At 44.7% G+C, this 14598-nt stretch overlaps 2 protein-coding genes across 2 annotated transcripts in view; one reads left to right on the top strand and one right to left on the bottom strand.

The window, feature by feature from the left end:
* Positions 1-1376: 1376 nt before the first annotated feature.
* LOC116353353 (protein RD3-like) lies at positions 1377-5060 on the bottom strand. The gene is made up of 2 exons (XM_031788119.1): positions 4729-5060; positions 1377-3798 (listed from the first exon to the last, which is right to left on the bottom strand). Exons 1-2 carry the CDS (start codon positions 5043-5045, stop codon positions 3429-3431), a joined length of 687 nt encoding a protein of 228 aa, XP_031643979.1. The 5' UTR covers positions 5046-5060; the 3' UTR covers positions 1377-3428.
* Positions 1573-14598, top strand: part of LOC109904551 (ATP-dependent RNA helicase TDRD9-like) — a 33785-nt gene continuing 20759 nt past the window's right edge. Inside the window, exons 1-15 of the mRNA XM_031789199.1 lie at positions 1573-1762; positions 6861-6949; positions 7068-7135; positions 7615-7821; positions 9888-10010; positions 10671-10751; positions 10844-11008; positions 11099-11202; positions 11340-11459; positions 11584-11668; positions 11746-11797; positions 13793-13897; positions 13937-13940; positions 14031-14124; positions 14345-14476. Coding sequence (XP_031645059.1) covers positions 6913-6949; positions 7068-7135; positions 7615-7821; positions 9888-10010; positions 10671-10751; positions 10844-11008; positions 11099-11202; positions 11340-11459; positions 11584-11668; positions 11746-11797; positions 13793-13897; positions 13937-13940; positions 14031-14124; positions 14345-14476 — 1377 coding nt within the window. The 5' untranslated portion in view covers positions 1573-1762; positions 6861-6912. The remainder of the gene's footprint in view (positions 1763-6860; positions 6950-7067; positions 7136-7614; positions 7822-9887; positions 10011-10670; positions 10752-10843; positions 11009-11098; positions 11203-11339; positions 11460-11583; positions 11669-11745; positions 11798-13792; positions 13898-13936; positions 13941-14030; positions 14125-14344; positions 14477-14598) is intronic.

Below are 14598 nucleotides of genomic sequence, written 5' to 3'. Positions count from 1 at the left end.
CAAGCCGCACTCCCTTCCTGTTTCATTACAATATGTATGGATTCCAATTTGTTGTGGCTAACGTTAGCTAGCTGGCTAATGTTAGCAAGGTTAGGGTTAAGGTTAGGGGTTAGCTATCCCTTCCCCTAACCCCTTAACCTAACATGCTAAAAAGTAGTATGTCGCTGCTAAAAGTTGTCCATGATGAGATTTGAACGCACAACCTTTGGGTCGCTAGATGTTTGCATTATACCAACCACTCTCGTTTATTCTTTTTTATGTAACCATACCAAACATATCATACTAATTTGAGTGTCTCGGATGTATATTTACTGTGTTACGTCTAGTCTGAGACCAGGCTGCAAAAATCTAAAAATGATGGATAGAGGATTTTCCCCCCACATTTTGACAGTGAGGAAATATAACACATTTTCAATGCAACCATTCGCACTTGTTGAAAACCGAATAAGGCCTCGAAAAGTCTAAACGGAATCCTTGGTATGTCCCAACTCTGACATTACCATGTTGAAATTGAAAAGGGATAGGTGTTTAAAGCTGCAATATTTAACTTTTTGTGCTACCCGACCAAATTCACATATAAATGTGAGTTATAGATCTGTCATTTTCATTGAAAGCAAGAAGTGGTAGATATGTTCTATGTGCACTATTTCTATGCTTCCCATGCTTAAGTTTCCTTTTGCATATTTTACTTTTGGTTTTGTACACCCAGCTTTAAACAGCTGTAAATACAATATTTGTGGTTTTTGAAAATACATTTCACAGTGGATTAGATGATATAATGATTCTCTACACTATTGCTTGTTTTGTCATAAACAAAAATTAGACAAACTATTTGAATTTTAGTAACGTGGAAATGGCAGAGCGATTTCTGCATACTGCACCTTTTAAGGTTAGGTGTAGGGACATCCCATGGATAACCTCCCTTGTCATCCCTACAGCCTATGATCTGTCGGACTCACTAAACACAAATGCTTAGTTTGTAAATTATGTCTGAGTGTTGGCGTGTGCCCCTGGCTATCCGTACATTTTAAAAACAATAACATTGTGTCATCTGGTTTTCTTAATATAAGGAATTTAAAATGATTCATACTTTTAGGGTACTTTTCATACTTAAGTATATTTAAAACCAAATACTTTTACTCATGTTATATTTTACTCTGTGACTTTCACTTGAGGTATCTTTACTTTTACTCAAGTATGACAATTGTGTACTTTTTCCACCAATGCGGCTCCCGAGGCTAAATCAGGGCAAAATTAGTTTTGACAACCCCTGCAGAAGATGGATGTTTGATCCAGACCAACCCAGACTTCTCGACTCCTTTGCAAGGGATCCAGACAAACCCAGACTCCTTAACGGTGTTTCCACTAGTTACCACAGCAGAGTCAAAATGGGCTATATCGTAAAAAATGTATGAAAACCAAAAGTCGTTTTTTGGTCTTTATTTAAGGTTAGGGATAGGCATACGGATAGCAGTGTGGTTAAGGTTAGGTTTAAAATAACATTTTAATAAGCGGGGTTTATGACTGTTGGAACCCCTTAGCAGATGTACTGTCACGTGCCTTTGAACTAATTTAGAATTCTGCAGCATCACCATTGAACACAGACCAATCGAAGCGTTCGCTGGAGTCCACAAAATATTAAACATGAACAAAGCAATAACTGCAGAACAGAATGGTTTACATTGGGCACCCAATTTGCTAACATTAGAATCACAGATGAACCTCCAAAAAAAGTAAATTCGGAGGAGTCATCAAGACAGAGGTAAGTAAACTGGCTAGCTAGATAATGTAGAATGGTTCAATTGTACATGTTCCCTCGCACTGTAGCACAGTAGCTAATTTACCAGACTGGAACTTTATACTTTAGTGTTAGCTAGCTACATTGGTACTTGCCTGACAATCAGACTGGTACCTCTACTCTGGTTCAGTCTGAGATTAATGCTATAATTTACAAATGTTTGGAAATGTCTTCTCATAAGAGACTGTTGAATACATTTTTTTTAACGTACTTTACCGGTTGTCCGTGCAGTTTGTCCTTTTGCAGGTAGAAAGGTGAGACAATATCCACAGACAAGTAAATTTACATCAACTTTTCAAAACGTTTATAGTGTGTTGCGATCTCTCACCTGAAGCATGAGCAGAACCATGTAAACACTTGCACCAGCTCGTTAAGTATGCATACGTTTGTATATTTTCATATTGTGCACATGCTTCGGGTGATATAAATCTGAACGCACAGAGCTTTGAAAAGTTGCCGTAATTATACTTTCCTGTGGATGTATTGTCTGCAAAATGACCAGCCTCACGGACAACCGGTAAAGTATTATTTTATTCAGCATTCTTGCTTGTAGAGGTAATGAGAGGAAACTTTCCTGACCCAAACGATCATTTCTCGCTGATGTAGAATTCTACGTGATTCAACGTTGGATCTTCAGGCTACCTACATCTATGTAATCTAATCTATGTATTTCACATGACTGGGAACGGTGCAGCCATAGGTGTGCCTGGTAGGGTATAGGCCCACTCACTTGGCAGCCAGGCCCAGCCAATCAGAATGAGTTTTTCCCCACAAAGGGCTTTATTACAGACAAATACTCCTCTCACAAGTGAAGCAGCCTGATATGGAGGTCCTGGGCTGTGCATGGTTACACGTGGTCTGCTGTTTTGAGGCCTGTTGGATATACTACCAAATTCTCTACATTGATATTGGAGGCAGCTTATGGTAGAGAAATTAACATTAAATTAACTGTCAACAGCTCTGGTGGACATCTTGCAGTCAGCATGCCAATTTGCACGCCCCCTCTAAACTTCAGATACCTGTGGTGTTGTGACAAGACTGCACGTTTTAAAGTGATGTTTTATTGTCCCCAACACAAGGGGCACCTGTGTAATGATCATGCTGTTTAATCAGTTTCTTGATATGCCACAACTGTCAGGTGGATGGATTATTGTTATGCCAGAATAAGCCTTCACAAAACACAGCCCTTATTTGAAGTGTTTCTAAAATCCCTTATGGGAAAAATGAATGGTGGAAAAACAATAGGAACATTTCCTTGTTTGACCGGTATGTTTTATGGGTATTATGACTCATGGTACTCTGTAGCCAAAATGTCTAATGTCTAAGCACGGGTTGACTTGTCAGTGTAAATGAAGTAGGCTCGCTAGTAGACTAGCCTATTGCAGTAGCTAGTATTGAGATGCACCCCTAGTTCAGGTAGATAGCAGTATACATTGTGGCATGTCTGAATCTGTCCCCAAGTGTTTGTCCTGTGCAAGATTGTGTTGCAGTTCATACATTCAAATGAATAAATCTAACATTTTATGCACATTTTGGGGGGTGGATTTACAACTCTTTCAGGCATGACATAACAAGGATAGAAGGTAAGCATGGTCATGAGTTGGGGACTACTTTACCACCCTGTCTCCTCTCACAGCATGGTGCTGTAGGCCTCTGGGGAGTTGTGTGGCACTGGGTGACGGTAGTAGTAGGGAAGGTCCCAGTCCCTATGGGCAGTGAAAGGACTAGAGCCTCTCATAGTACGGTCCACATATCCAGAGATGGTTGGGATCTCCTCTCTCAGGGGCTCACCACAGTCCGGCACGGTGGGTGTGACAAAGCCCTGCTTCATTTGGTATCGGTTGGTCCATTCCTCCATTGGCCCAAGCAGTGCTGGCTGCGGCAGATGCTCCTCCTCTTCTTCCCCTTCCTCTTTGTTGAGGAAGTCTCTCAGCACCTGCTTGAAGACGTACACCAGCTCCCAGGGCAGGATGTTGTTGCTGGCCAGCACCTCTCGGAACCTGAGCATGGGATAGATAGAGGGATATAGTGGGTTAATAAACTCTTTAACCCAAACTGCATTATTCACAATAATGAGGCCATTTGGGAGAAGCTGTTTTGGGTTTCAATTATCCGTTAGACCTAGTTGACAAATTATGCTGATAATGATGTAGGCTATTTCAAAGTATCATGCATTGTGTGAGGTGACAAGGCTGAGGGCATATTTATGAGCTCACTCCAATCTAGTTGTCAGGAGAACATTTTGCAAAGAAGTAAAATGCTTGCAGTGAGTTTCCACACCAAATAATATCCCTTGAATAATTGGGCGATCTTGTTACTGTTGTAATGTGCTTATGCAAACCTAGTCACACCTCAGGATTGAATGGAGAGTCCTTGGGGGGGGGGGGGGGGGGGGGGGGGTCGAGTGTTTGTCACTTCCGTCAGTGGTATAACTGGGCTTTGAACAATTTCTTTGACAGCCGTGAAGATCAACCATGTGGATGTGGTTAATGTACATTAATTTTTGCAAGACCCATGGTAGATTTAAAGGTTATTTCAAGTATGATTATAAGGGTCATGATTTCTCATTTAGCCCTCCAAAAGACCAAATCTGTGTTCATACAAATGTCACCATCACTGTAAAACATTGTTGTGGGATGTTTTTATTTTAATAGGGATATGATATTGCTGATGCAGAGTGCTTTCCCTGGGGTTGTTTTCACTGTGCCTAGCCACATAGGATCCACTTCACTGTTGCATATTCACACCCCATGTTCCCTACTTCTGTGACGAAAACACAGTGGCTTCCCTGGCAGATTGCTCTGCCCCGCTCTCCTTGAGACTCGTCTCCTTCGCCTATTGTCACCCTGGTGTGGTGGCAGTGGCTATTTCGGACACAGTGTGCTTATATGAAAAGGGTACTACTGTATGAAAATGGGTGTACAATGTACCTGGAGAGCACCGTGGCGGTCTGTATGGGCTGGATTTGGGCACACAAACGCTCCAACTGGTGACGCTCCGATGCGGGGATCAGCGTACGTAACCTTGGGTAGCTCTGAAGCCAGTGGGGGTATCCCACGGTGTTGTGGGCCAACCTGTGTTCCCGCTCCACCTCCCGTGCCAGGCGCTCCCTCTCCTCCACGTGCCACAGCAGCTCCCTGATCAATGTACAGCTGGGTAATACCCCTGTGGACTTAGCAGACGTCCCCTCATCTTGAGCCTGTTCTCCTTCAGCACGCAACCATTTCATCCAGCTGAATAGGGGCATGGCGGAGGAATACTGTGGTTACTGCAGTGAGAAAATAAAGTATTGTACATCCTGAATCAAAAGTATTGACACTGATGTCCTGTTCTCCTGAAGTCTGTTTTAACAGAACTGTTGAAAGAATTGCAATTGTATTGATTTGATCTGCACTCGTTGAAGACTTGACATGTTGGAAAGTGAGAAATGGATCACTTCCATACAAGCTGACCTCTGTCTTCATCAGTGTTCTGATATAATTCAGTGGCATTCTCTCTGTTGAGGAGGATGCCCAGGTGTGGGTGTGTACTGAACTCCTCAGACTGTTGGTTCCCTCTGTACCTCACACCTTAGCTACACTCAGATTAGGCAGCCTGGGGCAACGGGTACTGTAGTGCTATATCAATGTCTCAAAGCATAAGAAAAGTCATTTGTTTTATTAAACCTGACCGCCCTAGAAAATGTCAAAAAAAATAATGGGCCAAATAATTTGTGGCTATTGTCTAGATGAGTGACATTTTATTGTTGGAACTTTCTGACCATAAATGGCAAATAGCCTATGTACTGTGAAATGTAATTTTTTTTTAAATACACATGGTTGTTAGTACTTACTCTTGAATGCTGCAGTGAGGATGCTTGAGGGAGAGCCAGTCGTAGGCAGAGAGATCAGCACAGGCACCTCGGAGTAGCATCTCCAGGACTCTGTATCCATGGGTCTGTCAGTGAAGTCTCCATTCTCTGGTTCTTACTGGGCTTGTAGTCCTGATTGAGAGTGGCTCATACGCTGTCTCTACTCCTCTGCTGTCTGTAAGAAATTGTCCTCTCTGTACTGCGTAATCTTCACTCGTCCCTGCTCTCCTGTCCTGTGGACTGTGTCCAGTGGAGTTACTCAGGGTTTTCCTCTGACTCAATGCTGTCTCCTTTCCTTTTCTGCTGCTTTGTTGTAAGGTCAGCTGCTTTGTTAGATGCTGAAGAGTGTGTGCATGTCAACCCTTGTGCATTTTTAGATGTGTGTGTGTGAGCTGCTCCCAGCTCTGACAGTGTGTCTGCCTGCTGTGTAGATAAAGTCCTCCTCTCGCCCAGAGAGAAGCTGAGATGACTGGGACTGCTCTCTCTGCAACACTGCCCCAGGCCTGACTGGCCCAGCCACGGAATGAGAGGAGTGGGGGAGATGACAGGGAGGACGAGTAAGAGAGGAATGTTAGAAACTCAGAGAAAAAAGGGAAATTATTTTTGGTGGAAGGGAGGGAATTTAGAAAGAAAGTAGGGGGAGAGCTATTTGACTTGACAAAGACACACTAGCATTACTCAACATTATTTACTCAGTGAAAAAGCCACATTATCACTACTAGGATGCGGCTGCCTAATATGAGTGCAACGGGGGGAGCTTTGTTTCACCTAGTTTTGATTACACCTCTTTTCCTAAGAGTGTAGTGGTGTATCTAGAACCTAAAAGGGATCTTCGGCTGTCCTTTTGGATCCAAGTAGAAAGAGCCCTTTTGGGTTCCATATAGAACCCTTTCCACAGAGGGTTCTACCTGGAACCAAAAAGGGTTGTACCTAGAACTAAAAAGGGTTATTGTATGGGGAAAGCTGAAGAACCCTTTTGGAATCAATTTTTGTAAGAGTGTACATGGACTTACAGAACTGCATTGTCTCTCCTTGACGCTTAAATGCTGATAAGTTTGGTTTTCTAAAAGGATTGGGTGGCTGGACTGAAACACCATACAGTAATTTTCTCTTGTTTGGCCAGACCAAAGAGTCATGGAATTGACATTAGTTGACAGTGACATTTCAGTGCACAATCTTTTGATTTACCTGAGAATCTGTGTTTCTCTCTAGCCCTGCAAAAGCTCCCCAACAGCAGGTCAGCCCAAAGAGTGAACATGGGGGAATGAGGAACAAGACAGGAAAGCCTGACTTTTCTGCAAGTGAGTTACACATTGATATACCTTTCTAATTAATTTGGCTTTCAATTGGATTCCTTTTTTCCCCCGACAATTAAGAAAGTCAATGAGCAAACCTTTTTGTGTTTCTCTCCAACTCTAGGTGCGCCTCCACCCCCATTGGCCAGTTATGACTACCCCAGCTTGCCCATCACAAAGAATAGACAGGAGGTAAAATACTTTAGTAGCCACACACGCTTTAGGTACTTCTGCCATTTCAGACCTTTTCAGGTCATAGACTTGAACAGAGATGGTCATTGGCAACAGTTCCTCAGGTCGTAACTCCATTCAAGGTTTTACTGTGCTTCAGATGAACACTGATTCTATCTGATGGAGCCATCGGCACAACAAGAGCAGGGACCCTAACTCACTGTGACTGTCATCACATGCTTTCAAGTAACAGTCTGATGGAGTAGGGCCATTATTGAAAATATCTGGGTTTCAGACTTTCATTTCCTACTCAGATTCACATTTATTGTCTAGCAAGAGCAGAATCTGAATGTTTTGGATGTTTTTGTGGCTGAACATAAACAACAGATTAGAATACTTTATTATAAACTGTAATTTAGGTTGTTGAATCATATTTAGATTTTCAGCTTTAAAATGGCAAATATAATGTTCTTTCCTCTGTTGTGTTTGTGTATTTCTAGCTCATCTCTCTGATCGAGAACAACTCTGTGGTGATCATTCGTGGAGCCACAGGCAGTGGGAAGACTACCCAGCTGCCTCAGTTCATCCTGGACTACTACAGCGAGAAGAATGCCCCCTGTAACCTCGTGGTTACCCAGCCTCGCAGCATTGCCCGATGGGTTGCCAGAGAGCGCAAGTGCACCTTGGGTAGTCTGGTGGGATACCAGGTTAGTGAAGAATTCACACCACACTCACTCATACCTTGTTAATTATACAATTTTGATATCTATACCCCAAAAAACACATTACCATGCACACTATACACATCCCTTGGTGGAAAGAAGAGAGAAAAAGATGCAAGAAACAAGAATTCAGAGTTCAGGTTGCATAACAAGGGGCAGTGGACTGAGTTTAGCACCTCTAGCGATACTATTATCTCTCGATGAAGCGCTGTACAAAAAGCCCACTTGACGTTTCTCTCACAGAGAGAGGAGTGGAAGGAGTGGGGTGGACAGGATTCCATGCTGGACTGTTTCCAGGCTGTCTGGTTGCATTGTGTCCAGCTCTGAAACAAGAGACAGTCTAATTATAACTCCCTGCTCCTCGCCTCTGTCTGCTCTGCTGTGGACTGCAGCAGGGGTGATGTCACTGCTAGCAAGACAGTGATTGAGGAGTGATACAGTGATGGGCTGACCTGATGAACACCTAAGGGCTTGAAAGCTTGTCAGAATAAATATAGATGGGAGGTCACAGTATAGTGGAGAGTGTGAACTAATGAAAGATGAAGGGGTGAAGCAGAGCTGTAGGAGACACTAGAAGATAATGGTAGCCAAGTACTCATACTCTGCACCTTGTGGGAGCTATAAATTGTTATTTATACCATTCATGTACTACCATATAATGATTATTATTCAATTGATAGGTTCCTACCAGTGTAATGGTTCCAGTGGAGAGCTGGAGAAACTGATGGGTTCCAGTCCTTGAGGATGTATGGAGAGTTTCTACTTTCACAGTGACCTTCCCCTGTCAGTACTAACAAGGAGGGCTGCTTTTATCCAGTTCTCTTAGCTTTGGCTCTGTCTGTCCTAGGGGGATTGTAGTGGATATTTACTGTGCCTTCTCTCTCGATCTTTAGTTTCTCTGAGAGTTTTATGAAAGTCAAGCCGTAAGGGAATTTGTACTTGAGTTGAGTAGCAGAACATGAGGGCATCTTCCCTGGAGGGGGGGACGTGGTTGTTAGGACAGGTCATTTGTCTGATAGAGAGTCACGTTGTGTGGTGAGACAGTGCTCTGGGTAATGATTGTTTGACGTCACAGATGGAAGCGACAGATGTAAATCAAATCAAATCAAATTTTATTTGTCACATACACATGGTTAGCAGATGTTAATGCGAGTGTAGCGAAATGCTTGTGCTTCTAGTTCCGACAATGCAGTAATAACCAACAAGTAATCTAACTAACAATTCCAAAACTACTGTCTTATACACAGTGTAAGGGGATAAAGAATATGTACATAAGGATATATGAATGAGTGATGGTACAGAGCAGCATAGGCAAGATACAGTAGATGGTATCGAGTACAGTATATACATATGAGATGAGTATGTAAACAAAGTGGCATAGTTAAAGTGGCTAGTGATACATGTATTACATAAGGATGCAGTCAATGATATAGAGTACAGTATATACGTATGCATATGAGATGAATAATGTAGGGTAAGTAACATTATATAAGGTAGCATTGTTTAAAGTGGCTAGTGATATATTTACATCATTTCTCATCAATTCCCATTATTAAAGTGGCTGGAGTTGAGTCAGTGTCAGTGTGTTGGCAGCAGCCACTCAATGTTAGTGGTGGCTGTTTAACAGTCTGATGGCCTTGAGATAGAAGCTGTTTTTCAGTCTCTTGGTCCCAGCTTTGATGCACCTGTACTGACCTCGCCTTCTGGATGATAGCGGGGTGAACAGGCAGTGGCTCGGGTGGTTGATGTCCTTGATGATCTTTATGGCCTTCCTGTAACATCGGGTGGTGTAGGTGTCCTGGAGGGCAGGTAGTTTGCCCCCGGTGATGCGTTGTGCAGACCTCACTACCCTCTGGAGAGCCTTACGGTTGAGGGCGGAGCTGTTGCCGTACCAGGCGGTGATACAGCCCGCCAGGATGCTCTCGATTGTGCATCTGTAGAAGTTTGTGAGTTAGCCTTTAGGCTTCACCTTTCCTCTTGACCTACATGGATGTGTTTATGTGCTTGTGTGTGAATGTACACTTGCCACTTAGCCATTATGTTTGTTTCAGGTGGGCCTAGAGAAGATGGCCACTGAACACACCAGACTCATCTACATGACCACTGGGGTGCTTCTGCAGAAACTGGTCGGCACCAAGAGCCTGACTGAGTACTCCCACATCTTCATAGATGAGGTAACCAAGACTCACTTACCCCAGACAGCAAGCAATGCAGGTGTAGAAGCACGGTGGCTAGGAAAAACTCCCTAGAAAGGCCAAAACCTAGGAAGAAACCTAGAGAGGAACCAGGCTATGTGGGGTGGCCAGTCCTCTTCTGGTTGTGCCGGATGGAGATTATAACAGAACATGGCCAAGATGTTCAAATGTTCATAAATGACCAGCATGGTCGTATAATAATAAGGCAGAACAGTTGAAACTGGAGCAGCAGCACGGCAAGGTGGACTGGGGAGAGCAAGGGGTGATCATGTCAGGTAATCCTGGGGCATGGTCCTAGGGCTCAGGTCCTCTGAGAGAGAGAAAGAAAGAGAGAAGGAGAGAATTAGAGAACGCACACTTAGATTCACACAGGACACCGAATAGGACAGGAGAAGTACTCCAGATATAACAAACTGACCCTAGCCCCCTGACACAAACTACTGCAGCATAAATACTGGAGGCTGAGACAGACTGGTAGTCATTTCAAAGTCGTCTACAGATGACCGCTAATAATGTTGTCCTATCTGGTGTTCAGTGTATCTTAGTACCCAGTAACATCAAACTAGCTGATGGTGAGTAATATCTTGCCTTGGCAGTGGATGAGCCAGTAGGTAAGCAGGGTGGTTCTGTGTATTTCAGGTCCATGAGCGGACGGAGGAGTTGGACTTTCTCCTGTTGGTTGTGAGGAAGCTTCTCCATTCCAACTCTCGTTACATCAAGGTGAGCCCACGCTTCTCAGCACTCACCACCATGTGATCCTAAACCGTACTGACTAAACAGACACACAACGCCTCCCTTCCCTCTTTATGCAGGTCATCCTCATGTCAGCCACCATCAACTGCAGTGAGTTTGCAGAGTACTTTGGCACGCCTATCTGCAGCCAGATGAACCCAGCCTATGTGTTTGAGGTGGAGGGGGCTCCCTACGCCATTGAGGAGTTCTACCTGGATGACCTCTGCAGCCTGATTCCTCACAGGGTGGGCGGGGATGCTTCAAGCCTCGTCTGTGGATGTAGCTGGTACTCACAGTTTAGACTAACCTAACACTGTCTGTGTATTATCTATCAGGTGGATACCCACCATCTAGATGAACCTTACATCACTGTGGAGATGTACAATGTGGCTGTCAGCCTTATCCAGAGCTTTGATGAGCTGGAGGCCAAAGATCAGAGGTTAGGGTTCAAGCAGCAGTACTCTTCATCTTAGCTTACTTGATAAATTAAGAATTTGTTCACTATTTATTAGTTACTGTTGATTTTAGATGTCCTATAGTTGTCCAATAATTATTCCATTGTGTGTATCTCAACAGCAGCACTGAGCGGGAGGGACACCTGTCTCTGCCAGACCGGGGCAGTGTGCTGGTGTTCCTTCCTGGTCTAGGTGAGATCCACTACATGCAAGAGGCCTTGTCTAAGCTGGTGCGCAAGAGGTGGGTGTTGTGTGTCTGACGTTCATTGGTTACGTCTCTGGGGCATGACTATGGTAGGTTGTGTGTGTGTGTGTGTCCGGTACTTAGTAGAAACTTGATGGTGTTGTTATGGTGTATGTTTCAGACTGCAGGTGTACCCTCTCTACTCCTCTGTCACTCTGGAGGAGCAGAACGGGGTGTTTCTGGTGCCTGTCCCAGGGTACAGGAAGGTAACTATCACACCACTCTACTGAATAGGACTTCTAGAACGTAGCTCTGTTTTTTAATGTTCTGTCTGTCTCCACAGATCATCCTCTCCACCAACATTGCCGAGAGCTCTGTTACAGTCCCAGATGGGTGTTTGCTTTTTCATAATGTTTATATATAAACGCAGCAAAAAAAGAAACGTCCTCTCACTGTCAACTGCGTTTATTTTCAGCGAACTTAACATGTTATGTTCATACAAATATTTACACAAGATTCAACAACTGAGACATAAACTGAACAAGTTCCATAGACATGTGACTAACAGAAATGGAATAATGTATCCCTGACAAAGGGGGAGTCAAAAGTAAGTCAGTATCAGGTGTGGCCACCAGCTGCATTAAGTACTGTAGTGCATGTCCTCCTCATGGACTGCACCAGCTTTGCCAGTTCTTGCTGTGAGATGTTACCCCACTCTTCAACCAAGGCACCTGCAAGTTCCCGGACATTTCTGGGGGGAATGGCTCAAGCCCTCACCCTCCAATCCAACAGGTCCCAGACATGCTCAATATGGATTGAGATCCGGGCTCTTCACTGGCCATGGCAGAACACTGACATTCCTGTCTTGCAGGAAATCACGCACAGAACGAGCAGTATGGCTGGTGGCATTGTCATGCTGGAGGGTCACGTCAGGATGAGCCTGCAGGAAGGGTACTACATGAAGGAGGAGGATGTCTTCCCTATAACGCACAGTGTTGAGATTGCCTGCAATGACAATAAGCTCAGTCCGATGATGCTGTGACACCGCCCCAGACCATGACGGACCCTCCACCTCCAAATCGATCCCGCTCTAGAGTACAGGCCTCGGTGTAACGGTCATTCCTTTGACGATAAACGTGAATCCGACCATCACCCCTGGTGAGACAAAACCGCGACTCGTCAGTGAGGAGCACTTTTGTCAGTCCTCTCTGGTCCAGTGACGGTAGGTTTGTGCCGATAGGTGACGACGTTGCCGGTGATGTCTTGGTGAGGTCCTGCCTTACAACAGGCCTACAAGCCCTCAGTCCAGCCTCTCTCAGCCTATTGCGGTCAGTCTGAGCACTGATGGAGGGATTGTGCGTTTCTGGTGTAACTTGGGTAGTTGTTGTTGCCATCCTGTACCTGTCCTGCAGTTGTGATGTTCGGATGTACCGATCCTGTGCAGGTGTTGTTACACGTGGTCTGCCACAGCGAGGATGATCAGCTGTCCATCCTGTCTCCCTGTAGTGCCGTCTTAGGCATCTCACAGTACGGACATGGCAGTCCTCATGCCTCCTTGCAGCATGCCTAAGGCACGTTCACGCAGATGAGCAGGAATCAGTAGAAAGGCCTCTAGGTGTCCTAAGTTTTCATTACTGTGACCTTAATTGCCTACCGTTTGTAATATGCTAGTATCTTAACGACCGTTCCACAGGTGTATGTTCATTAAGTGTTTATGGTTCATTGAACAAGCATGGGAAACAGTGTTTAAACCGTTTACAATGAAGATCTGTGAAGTTATTTTGATTTTTACGAATTAGCTTTGAAAGACAGGATCCTGAAAAGGGGACGTTTCTCTTTTTGCTGAGTTTATATTATTATTATTTTTTTAAATACCCCTCTTTCCTCCCCAATTTCGTGGTATCCAGTTGGTAGTTACAGTCCTGTCCCATCGTTGCAACTCATGTACCGACAAAGGTTGAGAGCCGTGCATTCTTTGAAACAACCCAGCCAAGCCGCACTGCTTCTTGACAACGCCCGCTTAACCCGGAAGCCAGCCGCACTAATGTGTCGGGGGAAACACCGTACACCTGGCCAACGTGTCAGCGTGCATTGCACCCGGCCCGCCACAGGAGTTGCTAGTGCGCAATGGGACAGGAACATCCCTGCCAGCCAAACCCTCCCCTAACCCGGACAGCGCTGGGCCAATTGTGCGCCGCCCCATTGGTTTCCTGGTCGCGGCCGGCTGTGACAGAGCCTGGACTCGAACCAGGTTCTCTGGTGGCACAGGTGCCTTAGACCACTGTGCCACTCAGGGGGGCCTTTTTCATAATGTTTACAGACATTCCTTGCTATATGTACTGCATACTGTATTCACTCTGTGTCTGAATTTGATGTATTCCTGTTGACAGTGATTGATTTCTGTCTGGCGCGTCACATGGTCTGTGACAAAGAGACCAGTTACCAGTCCCTCCGCCTCACCTGGGCCTCCAAGACCAACTGCAACCAGCGCAGAGGTACAGTACAATGCAGTTCCACCTCAGACTGGCCATCAGGGAGGTAATTCCATTTCAAGAGAGCAATTGATATTCCAATTCAAGAATAAAATTCCCAATGAGGATTTGTGAATCCTATCTCCCTCTCATGCAGGGCTGGGCGAGTGTCTAAGGGCTACTGTTACCGACTGGTGACCAAGGAGTTCTGGAGCAATGAGATCCCAGACTATGTGGTTCCTGAGTTGGTGGTAAGAGTCATACATTAGGTTAGCCCTGATGGCAAAGAACCAAGCTCATAACTATAATTGATAGTATGATGATTAACAACTGCGAAGTTGATGGATTCATTTGTTGATTGACTTATGCACCAGATGTGATTACTGAAAGACTAGGCAGGCTACTCAACTAGACCTATAAAGCTGCTAGTTTATTCTGACATTAACTAGGATATTTTTGTACTTTTCCCAGCGTGCCCCCCTGGCCAACATCATGCTCAAGGTGAAGCTACTGGACATGGGGGACCCCCGCTCCCTCCTCTCCACAGCCCTCTCACCCCCCAACCTCAACGACATCGAGAGGACTGTGCTTCAGCATAAAGAGGTACCTCACTGTGGACCTGCTGACATCCTTATCCCAAACAGACATGGATTGCGTTGGATTCCTGTACTTATGGAGAGATTAAAAATAAAATAAAAAAAACTTAAATATACAACGTGCAACAA

Source organism: Oncorhynchus kisutch, linkage group LG14, assembly GCF_002021735.2.
Source record: "Oncorhynchus kisutch isolate 150728-3 linkage group LG14, Okis_V2, whole genome shotgun sequence".
Lineage (NCBI taxonomy): Eukaryota > Metazoa > Chordata > Actinopteri > Salmoniformes > Salmonidae > Oncorhynchus > Oncorhynchus kisutch.
The sequence above is the reverse complement of the archived record's forward strand: the minus strand, read 5'-3'. Positions and strand labels throughout refer to the sequence as shown.